The 20,551-nt window shown below is 38.1% G+C and overlaps 1 protein-coding gene across 1 annotated transcript; it reads left to right on the top strand.

The window, feature by feature from the left end:
- The first annotated feature begins 16,782 nt into the window (after positions 1-16,782).
- On the top strand, positions 16,783-17,333 carry LOC122110818 (NADH dehydrogenase [ubiquinone] 1 alpha subcomplex assembly factor 4-like). Its single transcript, XM_042683520.1, has one exon. The coding sequence runs from the start codon at positions 16,799-16,801 to the stop codon at positions 17,315-17,317; it is 519 nt and encodes a 172-aa protein (XP_042539454.1). The 5' UTR covers positions 16,783-16,798; the 3' UTR covers positions 17,318-17,333.
- Positions 17,334-20,551: the final 3,218 nt, after the last annotated feature.

The following is a 20,551-nucleotide window of genomic DNA, read 5'->3' as shown; positions in this document are numbered from 1 at the left end:
ATGTGTACATGCATTTATGTGTATATGTATGTCTGTAAGTCTGTCTGTCTGTCTGTATGCATTTCAGTAGTTGGAACTACACAAATGCATAGGAGCTATTTATTTATCATGTGTCCTGTCATTTATCTGATACAGAACTGGCTGCCCTAGGGATTTAAGGCTATGTCTTCTGCACAGAAACCAAAGGCACAGCTTTCTGCTGTTCCATGACTCATACTTTGTTCTGCAAGTCAGTGGAAATTTAATTCACTGCAGATGTTATTGAGGAGAGAAAAGAAGTACTAATGGGCTAGTTATTTTTTTTTCAGGTATCCTTGTCTCTCTTGAGGTTGGAAATGGGGAGGAGAGACATCAGATTGATGAATGGGTATGTGAAAATGTCACTAGTTGGAGGCTGCATCTATTTCACTTAGGAGTTTTAAATAGCATGACCTAAGGAGGCCATGACCTTGAGTAGAGTAAGCATGCATAGCTTCTATCAAGGAAGTCTTATCTTTAGACTAGGACTTTTGAGACTTTTCTTAAGTCACAGAAATAAAATTTTCCTTTTGGAAGGTAATTATAAAAAGAGTCCTGGGACAAAGAGCGTTAAAATTGGCATCACTACTACAGTTATCCTGCCACTAGCTTAGAGAGACTCCATCCTATATGAGTGAAATGTGGGAAGCAGAGCTAAGCTCACATGAAGCTGATAAAGGTAGGTCAGTGGGCCCTACATGCACACTGCTCCCTTCTAAGGCTCTTGATAATCATTAGTCATGTGTTTTCATAGTCATGTATGTCAAACATAAACAAGAAGGTTTTTAAGACTTTATTTACACAGGTGATTCATGAATTGCACAACACAAGAAAATTGTGGTTCATTATTCCAATGACTTGGGTGGGAGATAGTAATTGGAGAACTTTAATACTGTGCTAACCCAAGCAAGAAAGAAAATGCATCTGATTGGTAAAAGTGAGAAGTCTGTACATCACAGAAATGGTGGGACAAAGGGTGAACCAATGCAAGAGTGATACCCACTAGATACTCACTAGACACTAGGTTGTAAATGAACTTTACAAAGTGGAAGGGAGGAGTGTCAGGAGGGAAAATAAGGGAGGGACTAACACTGAAAAAAATGTACTCATTACCTTATTTATGTAACTGTAACTCCTCTGCACATTACCTTTGCAATAAATTTATTTAGCTGTTCTGGTTATTTAGCTGTTCTGATTGACACAGTCTAAATTTAGTTTTGCTATTTACCTTGATTTTTAAAAATTTATTAACTAGTAACCCAAAGCACTGGAGCCATGTCAATCTAATAGAGTGCTTGTTAATTTTAATATATGTTTTGCTGTATTTGGAAATCAAGCTTTTTTCTTAAAGAGTTACTCATAGTTAGGGACACTCTAGTCTTGCTCTGGTCTGACTGTTTCCTCAATATGCAATGCCCATAAAACAAAGGTGGGATATGGGGCCTAATGAGAGGAATGTGGTCTGTGAGATCTCTGTCCTCACAAATCAATTCATGTGTAATAAAAAGAATGTGTGAAAGTAGCATTGCTCTTTTTTTTTTTTAACCATGTGAGGGCACAACATTTGTCCCCTTTTTGCCCTTTGCCCTTTCATCTTGTAAGGACATGAGAAAGAATTCACTGCCAGAAACCAGATCCTGGTTGTTGCCATGGTATTGGAGTTTCAGCCTTTAGAACTGTGAAAAATGAATTTCTGTTCATTATGAATTATTCATTCAATAATATTCTGGTATAGAAACATAACATAATCTGTAACTCCATAAAAGCTGGGCCCTGGTAAGGAAGGCTGTTCCCTAGAGAGTCTTTCTGTCTCTGTCTCTGTCTCTGTTTCTGTCCATTTATCCATCTGTCCATCTGTCTGTCTGTCTTTCTCTCTCTCTTTTCTATCTCTCTTGGTAGAAATAATATGTCCCATCCACCAGTTCAAAGAACTGTGGCTCTGATTTCTTCATCTGTAAAGTGAGATTGTTAAATCATACATTCCTTTTCAGGTATAATGTTCTATAACGTGAAGAGATAGTCCATATCCATTGTGAGATAGAATAACATAGACAAAGGGAGACAGAAAGGGAAGTCGCCGGGCGCTGGTGGCTCACGCCTGTAATCCTAGCTACTCAGGAGGCTGAGATCTGAGGATCGCGGTTCAAAGCCAGCCCGGGCAGGAAAGTCCGTGAAACTCTTATCTCCAATTTTCCACTAGAAAATCAGAAGTGAGTCTGTGAGTCAAAGAGGTTGAGTACTAGTCTTGAGTAAAAAAACTCACAGACAGCACTCAGGCCTTGAGTTTAATCCCCAAGACACAAGAAAGAAAGGGAAGTCAGTTTTTAAGATGGCTTGCAATCTTTTCTCTCTGTCCGCTTCAATATTGAGTGTTAACACAGCTATCTACTTTTATAGCATAAATTGATTATACTTTTAATAAATAATACCAACCTTAATAACTAAGTAATAGTTTTCTTTTAATAAAAAACAGCCATGTTTTCAGCAGTAGAGATGGAAACCCATATGCTAGCCAAATGTTCTACCATTGATCTTATATTCCCAGGCTGTAAGTAATAAATTATTTGACACACAAATATAATTGTGTAAAACTCTCAAGAGAATATGCTCACATTTTTGCTAGTTTACATAATAACAGTTTAATATGACATACCCTATGGCAGTAGAGTTAACTTGAAAATGTCAACTCTGTTAAGGACAAACTTTCAAAAAGTTATATTGACCATGGAGTGACATGAGGGAACTCAGAAACAGCAGAGGTGGGTCAGCCGGTTGCATCTCATTTTGAAATATTTCAGTAATCTAAGCATCAGTAACATTATACTTTCTAAAGACTGTCTGAATAAATATGCTACAATCAGTACAGGATCAAATACATGTAAAGGACCATTAGCAAACTCATAAATGAGAAGCAAAGATAAAAATGTATGTCTATGAAAATTAGTTTTACGGGGATAAAGAAGGTTCACCAGTCAATTGTAAACTTGCAAGAATTAGATAATGCAACATTGTTCAAAATATTCTACTATTTAGATCATAAAAGAGAGCACAGGAAAAATCCAGATACAATATTAGCAATTAAAATATTCATTAAAATAATGATTTATTGTTGGGCTAACAAGGAGATGAAGGAGAATGAATATAATAGATGATTTGCAAAATAGATGATATGCAGCTATGAAAACAGAATAATGAAATTGTTTTGAGAGGGAGAAAGAGGGACATGGAGAATAAAATAGAGGGGATAAGATTGCCTGAAATACATTATAAACATGCATGGAAAGATAACAATACACCCCCTCCCACATACACATATATAACTAATATAAGCTATAAAAAAAAGATTATTATTAAGAAAAGATTAGTACTAAGAAATTAAGAATAATTCAATATTAGTAAGCATAGTAAAATATTTGACACATTACTTTATGGGAAATATGCAGATAGATCTAAAATAATATTTTTTTACTTTCATTGTTGATTTTTAAAACAATAAAATACGAATGGTTATGTAACATACGAATAGCATAATGGTTATTTACTTTCTTCTTTAAAAGTTAACAAGCTGTAGAGAACACTTTGGAAGCACTGTTATGATTAAGGGACTCAAATGTCTACTTTATCTGTGGAGTATACTTAAATGAAAGCTTAGGATGAAAAAATGAGTCAGGACAGTTTCCTTCAATAAGAAATGCTCAAATCCTTTTCCTGTGAATTCTTTTGGTTTAGAATAGGAATCAGAAATACAACCTGTGAGGGGTTGGGGTGGGGAATGGGAGCGCAGGGATGGGAAGGGGAAACAAAGGAGGAGGCAACAATGCTTGATAAGAAATGTACTCATTATCTTGCCCATGTAATTGTAACCCCTCTGTATGGTATTTTCACAAAAAAATTATTAATTAAAAAAAGAAATACAGCCTGTGATTCTTTTGTCCTATATTTAAATAAAATTTCTAAGCTCAGTGTCTATTGAACAATATTAACTTCTCATCTTTTTGATATCCTTGAATAAGGAATTCATTCAACTATCTTTTCTTCGAAGACACAAGATTCCTTGTATTTTATTTTGTTTTGTTTTTGTTTTTGTCTGTTGTGGGGCCTGAACTCTGGGCCTGGGCACTGTCCCTGGGTAATGTCCCTCAGCAATTCAGCTCAAGGCTAGCATCTACCACTTAAGCCACAGCACCACTTTCGGCTTTTCCTGCTTATTTGGTGCTAAGGAATTGAATCCAGGGCCTCATGTATGTGAGGCAAGCGCACTATCACTGAGCCACCTTCCCAGCCCCCCTTGTATATGTTTTGAAGGAAACTGTGTGTACATGTGAGTGTGTGTGCGTGTGTTTGTGTTTATCTATATCTATATCTATCTCTCTCTCTCTCTCTCTCTCTCTCTATATATATGTATATATATATATATATATATATATATATATATATATATATATCTTTTACATGTTATTTTGTTGGCTGTGGGGCTTGAACTCAGCCTGGGTGCTGTCTCTCAGCTCTTCAGCTCAAGGCAAGCACTCTATCACTTGAGCCACAGTACCACTTCCAGTTTTCTGCTGGTTTATAAGAGTCTCACAGACTTTGTTGCCCTGGCTGACTTTGAACTGCGATCCTCAGATCTCAGCCTCCTTAGTAGCTAGGATTACAAGCGTGAGCCACTGGCACCCAGCATATCTTTTACATTTTACATAGAAATTCACTGTTCTGGTGTTGGAGGCATGGTTGGTAGGGTGCTAGCCAATGAGTGAAAGTGTTAGACACCGAGTTCAAATTCTAATCTTATGCCAAAGGTGGGAGGGAAGCAAAGCAAAGAAAGAAATTCACTATCCAAATATTATTTGTTAGCAAGGTAAACATCAGCATAAGCACAGAATAATTGTTTTGAACTTTTGATAGCAAGGTAAACATCAGCCTAAGCACAGAATAATTGTTTTGAACTTTTTTCAAGCTATTTACAATTAGAACTTACAAAAATCATATAATTTTATGCTTAGACTATGATAACTGTCTTTATACATCACATCAGCTACCCAGAAAACCAATCTACATGACACAATGATGTTGCCAACGCTTGTAGCAACAAGAATATTAGCCCTATCTCAGGTGGGCAAGACCATGGGCTAGCAAATCTTGGGAGGGCTGGTCCAAAACAGCAAAAAATCTGTCATCTTATACAAGCAAAACTTTGTATACAGTGGCTATGCTGTGTAGTTATCTCAACACTATTTCAAAGCAACTTTGAAATAGAATGTATGTATATATATATATATATATATATATATATATATTTACACACACACACACACATATTTACAGAAATCTCAGTTGGATCCCATAGTAGATTAGGGAATTAGATGTTCCATATCAATCAGGTACCTATTCTTTGGAGAATTGCACTCATGATTAAATGTTTGTATCCCTGGGCAAAGGCAGATATTGAAGAACATTTAAGTGCTTTTGGTACATTTCTGGAACAAGGAACTTGTTCCTTGACATAGGTCACTGATATTACTTAAAGAAAGAGAGAGACGAAGAGGAGGAGGGAGAAGAGAAGGAAGGAAGATAGGAAGAAAGGCAGGTAGCTAGGCAAGCAGGTAGAAAGGAAGGAAGGGAGGAAGGGAAGAAGGGAGGGAGGGAGGGAGGGAGGGAGCGAGGGAGGGAGTATTTCAGTATTTCCTGGATTGTAACTGCAGGTTGACGGTATTTTAAAGCACTGGATTGTTGAAGTCATTCGTTATGTTGACTTGTTGCCCATCCAAAGGCTAGAATTTCCCCCTGCACATCTGCCCCCTCATCAGAACCTCTATGTCCACTCCACAGGCAAATTTTTTTTTTTCAATCCTCCTGTTCCACACTTATCTCACAATTCCCATATGCACAGATCTGGAGAAACTAAAGGGGAAGACAGGATGAAGTGTTTTACTAGACTCCTGAGGATGTGCTCTGGCTAGAACATACTCCAGACCATTGGAAACACATGCTGGGCAGCTGTTCTGGGCTCCCACACCCAGCAGAGGTGTTAACATGTATCACATGACCTCTGTGTGAAAGCTCAGCAGTTGTAAACATGTGGAAATGACTCAGAAGTGGAGAAGGGCGAAGGCACAAACAGGGTTTGATGTACAACAAAACGTCACAAATTCCCAAAGCTATGCACTCCTTGTCCCCTTAGAAGAGCCTCATGTTCTTTAGCTGTGGGATCCAGCTTCTACTATCTTCCCTACACCTGGAAACAACTCAGTACACCTTAGATTCTATGTCTACAATTCCTTGTTTAGTATGAGATCCAGGTGTGGGAATGTTGGGTGGGGTGTGAGGATAAATGAGAGGATGTAAGTTCCATTTTTTCAATAGGAATATTTGGTTTGTAGACAGAGTCCAAGGTACTCCTCCACTGTGGCGGCTCTATTCTTTTCTTTGCTGAATTTTCTCTTGGTCTTGTCTTACCTTGCTTCTAGAGTGTCCACTGATGAATTGCCCTGGCAATTAATGCCAGTGACTCTGGTGTAAAAGCCAGAATTAGAAGACGAGAGAAGTTAGGAGGGGAGCGTTAAGCTCTTTAAACATTTTTACTTTTCCTCTGAGATACATTTAGTAGAGCATTAAACAAATATAAATAAACACAGAAGAGTGTGTGTTTATATCTAAAGTTATAGACAGGATCAGTTAGCAATTACTAGCTCAGCATTAACAATCTGCCTGCTTATTAGAATATATATTCATTTTTAATGCTTTCTACCACTATTTTTTCTATGTTTCCTAATCCATGCAATGGGTTTTAAGCTTATGTTATTTCCTTATGCTGGGTTTAAAGTATCTTATGGAATCATTAGCTTCTCTACTGCTGATCCCCAAACCTTCTAGACTTCAGAATTTACCTCCTCTTGTCTACCTTCTTCTTGACCTCAGGGTCTAGAATTTTGAACATTACTGTACCAAATCCTATTTTGAAAGAAGTTTATACAGTCATAAGAGCCATCCATGCTGCAAGACTTGAGTGAGACCTAGCTGTAATCTCACAGAAGCACCTGCAGTGAGGTAATCCATACTTGGCCTGACTAAATGTTCCTCCTCTGGGTGTACTTACAGCTGGATTAGTTCCCTGAACCTTGCATCATACAACTATCCTAACCTAGCGTCCTTTCCTGCCCAAACCCACTCTGCTGTTAAAATTCAAAATTCAGTTCCTCACCTGAGTAATTCTATTTTCCTAGCAGACTCCAATTATTTTCCTTAAAAGTCTTTCCTATGTGTAAGAAATAAGTAGAGTTTCAGAAAATGTTTGAAGGACAAGGATTAGGATGAAAAAATATTTCATGAGGATTTTATAAAAATTTACCAACCACAAAGATGATATCCATGCAAACAGAATCACATTTAGCAAATTAGTTATTGGAGTGGTCACATAGTGAGAACAGATGTGCAAGCTACAGTGAAACTGAGACAGGAAGCTTGTCAAATGTGAAAACTTAGAGAACCCTCAGAATCAGATAGAACAACAAAAGGGCACTACAGCCAGAGGAGCTGTGAATGGAGCTTTGCTGTTGTTTGAGAGGTGCATTTTGGTATGAAGAAATAAATGTGTTTTCTATAGACATGATTTTTAGCAATTGCTAAATAGATCTCATTAAAATCTTTAGATGCATGAGTAATAAAAGAGAAAATTTAATTTCTAGTCCTGAAAACAGATGTTTTGCATAACGAGATATGTTATATTAGCACAGTCTCCTATGCTCCTCTCCCTGATTGTTGTGGCTGAAGGAAACTTAGAAGATGGCTTCTCCTATGTAGAAAGCAGTAGGAGTACAAAGTCTCAGTCTCAAGGACAGTTCTGCCTGATTCCAGAACCAGTGGTAAGGTTTGTGAAAGGCTGTGAGAGGAACTTTCTAAAGTTGGTGGATAACAAAGCACACAAGAAAGAAGGAATTCCTTGCACAAACTGGTCCCACATGTCTCCGCTGAGTCACATGAATTCTCAGGCATCTTTCCCAGTTCAGTGTCCCCATGGACCAGCTCTGAAACTTTTTCCTGTATTTTTTTCCCAGAGATTTATGGAAAGCAGTCACAACTAGTGATTATATAAAAATTTCTCCAGAGTCTTTGAAACAATGAAGAAAGTTCACTTCTTTGCACACTTCTAGAAGAGAGGAGAAAAGAAACTGAAACTCCATATTTTATTCTGTTCTCACAAGAGGACTTGGGAATACTTGCTAGCAATGTTCATCTTGGATACTGGTAAAGAAGTCTTCTTTGGCATAGAGATTTCTAGCATTGCCCAAAGTAAGTAAAACAATATAAATAATACTGGAGTACAAAATGTATCAACAAAGACTTAAACATTGCAGAGTGACCAAATCAGAACTCACTTTTCTGTGGTTAGAGTAGAAGGTACCCTGTCTGTGAGAAGTAGGCCATGTCTTCTCAGAAAAATCCCAGGAACATGGAAATCTTTAAGCTGAATTTCTTATTCATAATCTCAAGGACTTGAGTGGTCTATATTCATATTTTTCATGCAATGTTCTTGGGTGAAGAGAAAGAATTGAGTGATTTATTTTGCTCCAGAGTTGATATAGTGTCCTAAAGGATTAAAGTACTGAGAGAAGCAAGACGGAGACAGAAAAGGGAAAAACACAGAAGGATCTAAGGTACATATCCTAAAAAATACTCACGCAAGTGGAGCACCATAGATAAAGCCCACAGAGGTTTTCCACAGAGCAAGAACTTGTTTTGGAAGTTGCCAGTACAAGTTCATATAAAAAGGAAAGGATGTAGCTACTCAGGAGGCCAAGATCTGAGGATTATAGGGATTTGAAGCCAGACCAGACAGTCTGTGAGACTTTTATCTTCAATTAAGCACCAAAAAAGCCAGAAATGGAGCTGTGGCTCAAGTAGTAAAGTACTAGCTTTGAGGAAAAAAAAAATTTAAGGATACTACCCAGGCCCTGAGTTCAAGCTCTAGGACCTGCACAAAACAGAAAGAAAAAAAAACTGAAATGAAATGAAATGACGCTGTGGATTTTTTGATGAGAATGCATCATGTAATAGACTTTGAATATTTCATACCTTTGAAGATGGGCTCTGATTTGTCAGGCATTCTTTACTTGGAATGTTGTCACTGTGGCATTCCCTGGATCTTTATTAGGACACATGGATTCTGTAAATACATTGGCTGAATTTGAATAAATCTTAAGTACTAATCATATGTTGCTGAGCAAGTTATTTTACTCTCTAAGCTGATATTCCTTCATCCAAAATATAGATAGTAAAAATACTTGCTACCTAGGATTATCATGAGGACTTACTTAGTTCTGGCTATCTCATAGGTTAGGGTGTAAATTTACTACTTAAAAAGAAGAAGTAAATAAGTAGTAAATAAACTAGTTAAAAATGCTGGAAGTAGTGCTGTGGCTCAAGTGATGGAGCGTTTGCCTTAAGTGAAAAAGCTCAGGGACAGTGCTAGATCCAGAGTTCAAGCCCCAGGACTGGAAAAAAAGTGAGTCTTTCCAATAGTACAGCTCAAAGAGTTCCCCTCTCTTGAGGGCTGCTGCATTCAGTTTTCAGCAATACATCCCCATTTCAAGTTTCGTGTCTAGTCTTAGTCTAGTCTAGTTCTGGAGACTGGAATTCTGAGGTTAGGGTGTCAAGCATGCCTGGGTTCTGGTGAGGTTCTTCTTTAAGTTGGAGTCTACAGTTTCTTTTCTATTAGTACATAGTAGAAAATGGAGAGTGATTTTACACACATGCACAGATTGGATGAGGAAATGAGGCTATGTTGGAATGGAGTTGGAGAAATGCTCTTCTCCAGCTAGGACAAGGGTCTGGAAAAACCTTTTCCCTGAAGAGTAAGCCTGTATAGCAGTGAAATCCCTCATATTTTATAATGATCACTTTCCTCACTCCTTATCAGAGCTATGAAAAGCTCTCAGCTACTCATTGTGAAAACTTGATGTGGTTTCTAAAGTCCAAGCCTTTAAAAATGTGAGACCTAGCCAGGTCCTGGTGGCTCACACCTGTAATCTAAGCTACTCAGGAGGCTGATATCTGAAGATGTTGGTTTCCAAGGGCAAGAAATTCCTCCAGACTCTTATCTCCAATAAACTACTTTAAAATGCTGGAAGTAGTACTGTGGCTCACATGGTAGGGACAACGCATAGGCCCAGAGTTCAAACCCCAGGACTGGGAGGGGAGGGGAAGGTGTCCTTCCAATAGTATAGCCCAAACAGCTCCCCTCTCTTAAGGGTTCCAAAATTCAGTTTTCAGCAATACACCCCCATTTCAAGTTTAGAGTCTAGTCTTACCAGTTTATAAACTGCAGCTATTTCTGCCCCCAATCAACCACTAGTCTCTCAACATGTCTGTTTCTTCTGACTTCACATTATTGTGTTGCTTTACATCCACTCTCTTCTGATGAGTCCTAGAAAAATAATTGTTTTTCAATTTTCAGGGTGTTTTCCTTAGTATAAAAATGAAAAGCTACCATTTCTGTATCCTCTGTATTTCAGGGTGGAAGCCTAGAGTTATTTCATAAGAATTCTAAAAACTTCCTTCATAGCTAGCTTTATAGAAAGTAAATTAAACTTGGGGTATTTGGCATCCTTTCTTTTCTACAGTGAGATGTCTTTATGGTGTACCCAGAGATACTTGATCAAAACCAAATATCTGGACATTGGAAATTGGATGGTGAGTCAAAGAGCTTTTAGTTTTTTTCTCCCTTCCTACCTCTGTGCTAATCAATATCACCATCGCTGTCATTGTCCAAACTAGGTAGAATGAAAATTCTCTACTCTTCTGATTAATAGTTCCTTCGGGCTGAATGGCTGATCCCACCACGCATGCTCACAGGTAGCAAACACTTTAGCTCTGCGAAGATCGACAGAGGGTTCCCAGGGCATTAGAGATACACAAGATGGAGTTAAAGAGGCTGTGTCTCAAAGTTTTCCTTCTAGAAGAATACTTTCAGACAGCCTCTTGGGAGTCTGTTCTCTTTTCTTTGTTGAAAACGAATCAAACTCACAAATGATCCCTCAATTAAAAGCTGGAGGAGAAAATGGGTAGGAGAATAAAAGGAAAAAAAAAGACTATTGTTGGCATGTACGGCTTCCATAAAGGGCTGTTTTGGGGGCTCACATTCAGATATGAATGAGGCTTTGCAATTGCACAGTTTTGGCTTCCATTACCCATTCCTTTGTGTTGTCCATAAAGACAGTTAGAAAGTTACCACCATCATCGGCACCACTATCAGTACCACCACAACTGAAATCACACTTCCTCTGTCAGAAAGAATAAGCAGCACTGCTTACTGTAATCTTCACTCTTTCTCTCCACTCCACAACCCCAAGTCTTATCCTCAAGTCTTATTTTTTCAGCACATAAGAGTTGGCCCCAAAGACAAACAACATGCATTTATTGTTTCAGTGTTATTAATTTAGCCCCATAAGATGGGAAGTTTTAATTGTGCTGCTTTCTACTTCCTCCTCTTCCGTCTTATCTACTTTCAAACAGTCCAGATAGTGGGAAAGTTATCTCTTTATTACATATTGAACTTATATAATTATTTTATCCCTACTGCGAAAATGCTGAGCTTATTAATATTAAGTTTGTGGGATAATCAAGAAGATAATATAATTCAAGACAGTTTCTAGAGTGATAGTACTTGAAGTGTGAAAGAGCGCTCACAATGAACAGAGTTGGATCTGCTGTAACATGATAGCATGCCTTCAGGAAGGTGAAATTTCTGACATTTTCAGGGGAATACACTGCCTTCCCAGATTGCTCTGCAGTTTCCATTCTGTTCATATTATTACAAATCTCTTTCCCAGTAAACACCGTATCTTTTCCACATTTGGTTACTGCTTGTAACAAAGGGTTCTATAATGAGGAAATGTAGACTTTCTCTTGCAATTTATGTGTGCGTGTGTTTAAGACAGAGAAAGAAATTAGAGATTGGACATCCCTGCCTTGAATACTCATTTTAATGAAGTTATGACTGTATGTTTGGCACACATGAGTAGTATCCATGCTGAAGAAGAGGCTATACAAATTACAATTTTGCATAAATGAATAATTTCATATATGCTGATAATTCATGCACTGTCAAGCAATCCAAAGAACATTGATACTCTCCAAGATTTTTTTCTCACATTGCTCAAAAGGCCAGGCATGAGTTTATACATATACATATATATACTTTTTTATACATGTGAGAGGAGAATGAACAAATGGATACAAGCTACAACTCCAGGTCTGACCTTCAATATATGCCTGCTTTCTGTGTCTCAGCAGATCAGAATGTCAACTGTTATTTTTTTTCTCCTCCCTGTAGAAAGATTGTCAAAAAAGTAAAAAAAAATCTATCAAATGTGGTCTTTAGCTAATTATACCAGGAAGCATTATGATACATTAGCAAAAGGCAGAGTTGTTCTTGTTTTCCTGGAATACTTGTTTTTCTACATCCAAATCTGCAACTGACCTTATGCAATGGTAAAATATGTGGGTCCCAGGAATAAATGGCAATCTAGGTGATAACAAGCCAACTCAAAAATCAAAGTAAGAGTTTCACCAAATACTTTCAAGATATGGTAGTGCAAGTAGGAATGATTTGAGGAGCATTTAATAAGATAAGGCAAAGAAAAAAGGCAATTAAATATCTTCATAAAACAGTTATTTTATATCAGCTTAGTTTTTAGAGGTACTGGTATTGGCTGTACTTGGTAAGGTTCTTAATGAGTCTACAAAGATCTTTAGAAGACTTCCAAAAACAGTAGTTAGAAGAAGTCTAAAAATGTTTGGAAAGGACTTAACAGGATTCTAGAGGTTTGGTTAGCAAATTCGAATGACTGCTAAAAAAGAGATTTCAAGCCAGGAACTGGCTCACTCCTGTAAACCTACTTGGGAGGCTGAGAACTGAGGATCTTGATTCAAAGCCATCACAGGCAGGAAAGTTCTTGAGACCTTTTTTTTTAATTGTTTTTTCTTGTGAAAATACTGTACAGAGGGGTTATAGTTACATGATCAAGGTAATGAGTACATTTCTTATCCAGCATTGTTGCCTCCTCCTTTGTTTTTCCCCTACCATCCCTTCCCTCCCACCTCTCCAACAAGCTACTCAAAAAAGTGAGAAGTGGCACTGTGGCTCAAGTGGTAGAGTGCTAGTCTTGAGCAAAAAGAAGCTCAAAGACAGTGGCCAAGCCCAGAGTTCAAGCCCCAGGACTGGCAAAAAAAAAATAGATTTCATTAGTTCCTCCATATGATGAATGCTAGAGAAGGCAGTAAAAGTTCCTACTCTTTTCACATTCTTTGTACCTAAACTATCCCTAATTATCACCTTTATTCTTAATGCTATCTTCAGTGTTGCATATTAGCCTGGGCAAAATTAACTTGTTTAAATAAGATTATTTTTTGGTTCTGTCATGTTTAAACTGGAAGAATGATAATGGAGATTTTAAAGAGTGGATTGAAAGCAGGAAGCACAAAAGATGAGGGGAGATAATTAAACCATTCATTTTTTCCTTTTTTATGTTTTTTATTGTAAAAATTCTGTGCAGAGGCGTTACAGTTACATGAGCAAGGTACTGAATACATTTCATATTGAGCATTGCTGCCTCCTCCTTTGTTTTCCCCCTATCATTTTTTCTTGAATGGATGAATTTGATTTAGACTGTTACATGAAATTTCAGAACTATATTCACTAGTTTTAACTGTGTCCAGACAAGAAAAACAGGGAAAGCTTCTGAAGGAAGATTGAAACAGCATTTTGTTTTCTGTTCACTGACTATATAAGAAATAAATGGCTAATGAATCAATCATCTGATTATTACTATGTTGCTTTCAATTACAATAGTTATCATATACTATTCAAGTACTGGCTCTTTCCTTCCAAGTTTCAGTAAGAGAAAACAATCCAATTTCTTACTCAGTTTCATTTTTGTTTCAATTTCATGGTAACTTGTATAAACCATATGGGCACCACACATCCAGCTGTGATTGAATTCCTAGTTTCACTGTTTTCTGGTGTTTTTTTTTTTTCAACTCAATAATTAAAGGCAAATTCCTGTAGATGGAAATATTTGGAAAATGTCTGCCAATGTAAGTAGTTCCCAAGGGATAAAACTTTAAAATTATACTTTTAATTAGGGTCCCAAGTGTTCACAGATTTTTTTCTAGTAAATATTATTTTTGCAGTCTGATTAAGTACTTGACTCTCATGAATGGATCTAATTCTTCATTATACTTCAAGGGAGAGGAGCCTGAAGGGTCTTCTTACATATGAAAATGAATTATGCTTGTCCTACTTGCTCTATTGAGCTAGCTTTGTTCAGTGAAAGGATTAGTCAAATAGCAAAGCTTTTTCATATCCCTGGAAATTAGGGCAGCCCCCTAGCTCTCTGCTCCCAGGATGAAATTGGTTTGTAAATGTAATAGGAATCACTGAGACAAAACTTTTCCCACCCTTTCCTTACTGAAATCTAGTCCTATTGGTGAACAAGATGGAAGACAAAAACAGGTATATGTTTTCCCATCTTAACCTCCCAAAATAGACATTTCTCACAATTGTTTGCTTGTGTAATTTCATGACAAAATCTAGAAGGCTTTACATAAAATCTTCTAAATCATTAGAATACATTTTTTCCATGAAGAACACTTCATTTTTACCAGATTTGCTGCTTGTAAACTATTTATTATGTGTCAAATAATTGAATTTAAATACATTCCAAAGTTTATATTGGTGAGTTTTTTGTTCATAAAGCCAAAGTTTGTACTGGAAGGAAAATATCATTTTGACAAAGTCTCTCCAGCAAAAACACAGGAAAATTTATTATACAAACTAATTAAATAACTTGGACCAAAGATCCAGACTTTACTTACTAAGTATAAGAGCTTTAGGCAGGGTTTTTTCCCCCTCTGACTAACAATTAACACGTATTCCAGTATGTATTCTCTGGGCTTGAGCATATGACTGAGCATGATTGTTTCTTTTCAACTGGCAGCTGTGATGTCATTTATAAACGTAACTAGTTTTCCAATCCTGCCTTCACTATTACAATTATTATCTGGATCTCTAAGTGGGTTTAATTTAGGGAAAGTCATCTATCAAACCTAGATTTGGAATATGTCTCATTGTTCTCATTGAAGTTCCAAGGTCTCTGCCACCACATGTACATGTGGTTGTGTTGTCTGATACATAAAATGGAGTTAAATATTTGAACGGCATCTTGTCTGTCAACAGTTAAGGACTACATCTGTGAGAAACATACTGGTATCTCTTACATCAATGACTTTTCTTGAGCTCAATAACATTTATTCCAGTGTTAGAGTGGCTGAAGAGTTGGTTTTTGAAGTCTAGTTCATTGGGGTTAAATAACTAGTGAGAAATTTTAGCAGTGAGGAAGGAAAAATAAAGAGTGGAAACTCTTTTTTACTAAAATTAGAAAAGAGAGAAAATGGCATTCATGGAACGCAAACTTGCCTTTAGGATGATTTTTTTTTAGAAGTCATTTTTAGCCAAGCACTGGTGGCTTTCACCTGTGATCCTAGCTATTCAGAAGACTGAGAACTGATTATTGAGTTTTGAATCCTAGAGAGTCTTATTTTAAATTAATCAGCAGAAAATCAGAGATGGAGGTGTGGCTTAAGTGGTAGGGCTAGCCAGGAGCCGACAAAGCTGAACATGAGGAAAGAAAGGAAATTTAAAAAGGAAGAAAAAAGAAAATCCAATTATCTGTCAATAGTTATCAGATTCTCCTGTTCATTAGTTCTCATTGGTTGAATCCATAAATCTCCATAAGTACTATTTAGTAGAATTCACATTTTAACCCCCAAATTTTTTAGGTTTGAGAAAGAATACATTCTTTCAGATTTTAATAAGAAATAAGAAAAAATATTGACTCCAATGACTGTAGGTTCTGTTGGTTTATGTAAAACACAGGTCTGACTCCAGAGCCAGATGGTTAGGTACTAACTAGGAACTAATTTTTTTTTTTTTTTTATTATAAAGCTAATATTTGATAGTTTTATTATTTTTTTTTTAAATTTTATTTTATTTTATTTGAGAACATACTGTACAGAGGGGTTACAATTACATGGGCAGGATAATGCATACATTTCTTACCAAGCATTGCAGCCTCCTCCTTTGTTTACCCTTCACCTCCCTTCCCGGCCTCCCCCCTCCCTCCCAACCAATCGTACCCCCCCTCCCCCCCCCCCCACCGACATTGTAAAGCTGGTTTTGACATGACATTTTGTACTTCTCATTGTTGCAACAGGTCCACCTGAATACTAGGAACTAATTTTGCACACATACTAGCTGTGCAAAGTAAAGCAGGAATGCAGCTCTGTTTATACCTATCATGAATGTTTGGAGATATAACTGTTCTGAACACTGAGAGTGTCTGTGATCATCAAACGGGTCAATGTAGCAACATGCTTAGGATGATACCTGGTAAACACTAAATGTTTAATACATATTACCCATTAGTGTTTGTCATTCCAAGGTGAGCAATATGAACACTGTCAACTTGTGTTCAGCTATCCATATTTATTTATAGGACTCGATGCATTTACATACATTAAAAAGGTTCTAAGGAATAATGTGTAGCAGAAACATACAGTTCTAGAAAATAGAATTGTAACCAATCTTAGGCACCAAGATACAGTGACTCACTTAGGCAAATATTCTGATAATCAAGCTCAATATATCCCTATGTTTTGATTTACAAAGTCATTTAATTTTAGATAAAGATATAGACATCTGAGGTCACCATGCTCTGAAGAGATGGGGGCTTCGGTGTTCCGCGCCCTCAGGAATTTCAACCTGGAGAACCGGGCGGAACGGGAGATCAGCAAGAGGAAGCCCTCCTTGGCTCCCAGACACCCTTCCACCAAGAAGCGCCTGGTGGAGCAGATGAGCCATCATCCAGAAATTGAACGAGAAGTTACTAACAAGGATAACAAGCTGCACTCATTTTTGAAAGATATATACGTTGATTCCAGAGATCCCGTGTCTTCCCTGAAGGTAAAAAATGTTCAACCAAAGCCAGTGCCAAAGGAGTTCAGAATGCCGAAAGACCATCACTCAGAAATGAATGTCACCAGCATTCCTAAAGGCAAAATTTCCATTGTAGAAGCACTGACACTTCTCAATAATCATAAACTTTATCCAGAAACGTGGACTGCTGAGAAAATAGCACAAGAATACTACGTAGAACTGAATGATGTAAATTCCCTTCTCAAATATTTTGTTACTTTTGAAGTCTTTTCTCCTGAAAATAAGAAAGCACTACAATCAAAGTAAGAACATCACAAAATGACTTTTTATAGCTCTATGCTGTTTATCCCTTCTATTCAGCCTACTAAATTGTACCAGTCACAGTGTGTCTCATGCTCCCAAGTCTGAGAAGACACTATTGAGTTCAGTTTCTAGGATTTGTTCCTAGGATATATTTTGTTATAAACATTAATTTGATTTAAAAAAATAGACATCTCTGATTTAAATATATATATGCACTAAGAAATATTTAGTTAGGTGTAGAGAGCTGCATGCAGCCGCTGCACCTTGAAGATGGCGCCGGCCTCCGCCCTCCGCCTTCCCGATGGCGAGTGGTCTCTGTGGTAAACAACTCCTTATATGGCTAAGCCATGGAATCTGGCTTGCTTCTGTGCACCTGGACCTATTGATGGCTCTCACGTGGCTTATCAGGGTTGGCTACCCAGGGGGTACTTAAGGCTGTGGGGGATTCTCTCCGGGGTCAGAAGATTGCTCAAAGGTCCTGAATAAACTGCAGAGAGAAGAGCTCGGTGTTGCGTCTTCCTTGCTAGTCGAGGTGGTCGTGACAGGGTGGTGGCCCGTACAGGGACTCAGCCACAACCTCAACGAGGACTCAGAACTCTCTGCGGTCAGGGTGGTGCACCGGTAAGTTCCCAGGTAAAGGGGGAATCTGCGACAAGAGGGGGGGGGGATATTTGCTCTTCTCTGTAGATAAAGAGAGAGCGAGAACCCGGGGCTAGTCGGTAGAATAGCCAAAAGTAAAAGTAAAAGATTGTTTACCAGGTTAAGATTTTTAAAACATGGGCGCTTCTTCTTTGCACCCAATGTTTTTGGCTCTCAATGAGCTACTGCACTCAAAGAAGTTAAAAATAAAAAAGAGTACTTTAGAGAGATTTTTGGATGAATGTGACATCGTTGCCCCATGGTTCGCTGTCTCTGGAAGCCTCACGGTGGCCTCTTGGGAGAAACTAGGGAGGGACCTAGATTTTGCCTCTGAACAAGGAACGCTTAAGAGCCGAGTGAGACCAATATGGAAACTGATAAGAGGCTGTCTTGAGGACCAGAGCTGCAGTGAGGCGGTAGAGAATGGTCAGGCCGCCCTAGAAATGCTGCAGGAAGAAAGATCGGAAAGGGCAGGCAGCGAAAAGGGGAAAAGCAGGAGGGGGGTATACCCCGATCTTGCCGAACTAGAGACCTCTGAGTCTACAGACTCAGAGGAACTACAATCACTCATAGAACAAATAGAAAAAACAAAGATAAGAAAGAAGAGGAAAGGGAAGGAGAGAGAGGACCCAGATAAAGACGAATGCACGCCCTCTGTGAGCCGCGCCGCACCCTCGGCCCCTCCGCTCTATGCGGAGGACCCCGGAAGTGGCAGCCCCGGCTGTTCTTTCAGCCCAGACGTGTGGAAAGCGGTCAGAACCGAGTTACATCTAGCCTGTCCAATATTTCAGGATCCACAGGGACAGCGGTATCATGCATGAACCCTGAGATTTTAAGGTGATAAAATCTTTAGCTGAGTCTGTGCGGACATACAGAATCACGGCCTCCTTTACTGTGGCCCAGGTGGAGCCCTAAACAGACACTGTATGACGCCCAGTGATTGGAGTGGGCTCGCACGAGCTTGTTTGAGCCCAGGTCAGTATTTAGATTGGAAGGCCTTTTTGATTGTATTTGCTAGTGAAGAGGCTGCAGCCAATCAGGCTGCGGGAAACCCAGCTTGGGACAGAGATATGCTGCTTGAAAGGGGCTGGGAAGGTGGCTCAGTGGTAGAGCGCTTGCCTTGCATGCCTGAGGCCCTGGGTTCAATTCCCCAGCACCACATAAGCAAAAAAGAAAAAAAGCCAGAAGATTGCTCAAAGGTCCTGAATAAACTGCAGAGAGAAGAGCTCGGTGTTGCGTCTTCCTTGCTGGTCGAGGTGGTCGTGACAGTTAGGAACAAGAAGGAAGGAAGCTGAAGTTTCTAGTTAATTGAAGCTGTATACAGTCATAGGAAAAGAAGATCTCATTGAAAGAAAACATTTTTTGTGCATAAAACAATTCAATGATGAGACCATTTAGCTATATCCATCCAACATTAAATTGCCTTGGGGCACATGATGCTAAAAGAACTATAAAAAAATTAATAAGCTGAAGACTATGAAACATAGTCAATCAAATTGTGAAGATAACAGAGACTACCTCTTGTTTTCTTTCTTTGTCCTTTCTGCCTTGTATTCCTTCATTTGCCAGCCTTCTAGAAAGTTCCTCATCCCTTATCAATAAATTCTGGTTCAAAATCATTAACAATAACTTGTCTCCTACAATCCAAATATGAGTCAATACTTCTCCGATAGATCCAGACCTTTATACAGCAATGATATTTTATGTTCACATAATGGTACAGTAAAATTCATGAGGCTTTGTCTGAATTCCTTGTGTCTGTAAATGGGAAAAGGTTGATTGCCTTAGGAACTCACTATAACCTTTGATGTTTTATTTTTCTTCTTCATTATCCAATCCACTGCTAAAATCTTTAGAATTTCCTCTGTAACATTTTATCTCTCTTTTCCATTCAAATGTCATCATTATCCTTCTATTATAAATCTTTATGGGTTCATTTGTTATAGATTTACTTCCTGGGCAAACTGAAAATGAGAGAGCTGATAAGACATTTGGTTCAATGTTAGTAGTTCTTAATCTTTTTCTTCCCCCCCCATCTTATAATCAAATCCATATTCCACAGCAGTTGTCATTTCAAGTTGGTTATGTTCATAGCCTTTCTTTTTTCAAAACCTTTAAAAATGACTTACTTATGTTGGGTGTCTTCAACAATTACATAATCACATATGTGCTGTTCTATGTTCAATCCAGTGATACATTTCTATGTACCCCTACAGGAATGAACTATTTTTCTTTTCTTCCCTACATACACAAACACAGCCAAACAACTGAGTGGTGGGACAATTAGTAGGCTCTCTACCAACAAAACAATTTAACTGGTAGAAGTGGTTATTTCAAAAATTAAAAATATCTAGAAATTATCCTAAAGGAGTATATCAGATGGAGAAATGTACATTTGAAGAAATCTACTAATCTCCAGAATAGCAAGAAAACTAAACTCCAGAATAGCAAGAGTCCATAGTGTATGAGTTATAATCTACTCCATTAATCACTACATCCCATCAGATCTGTGTTAGTGAAGCCACATGCCAGAAACCCCGCTTCATAGTTCGCGTCAAGAAGGCAAGGCTCTCTTTAGCTCTAGCTCTTAGGCCATCA

The sequence above is a fragment of the Dipodomys spectabilis genome, unplaced genomic scaffold, assembly GCF_019054845.1.
Source record: "Dipodomys spectabilis isolate Male_0828 unplaced genomic scaffold, ASM1905484v1 ptg000081l, whole genome shotgun sequence".
In the NCBI taxonomy this organism is placed as follows: domain Eukaryota; kingdom Metazoa; phylum Chordata; class Mammalia; order Rodentia; family Heteromyidae; genus Dipodomys; species Dipodomys spectabilis.
Note: the sequence above shows the minus strand (reverse complement) of the source record. Positions and strands in the feature narration are given on the sequence as shown.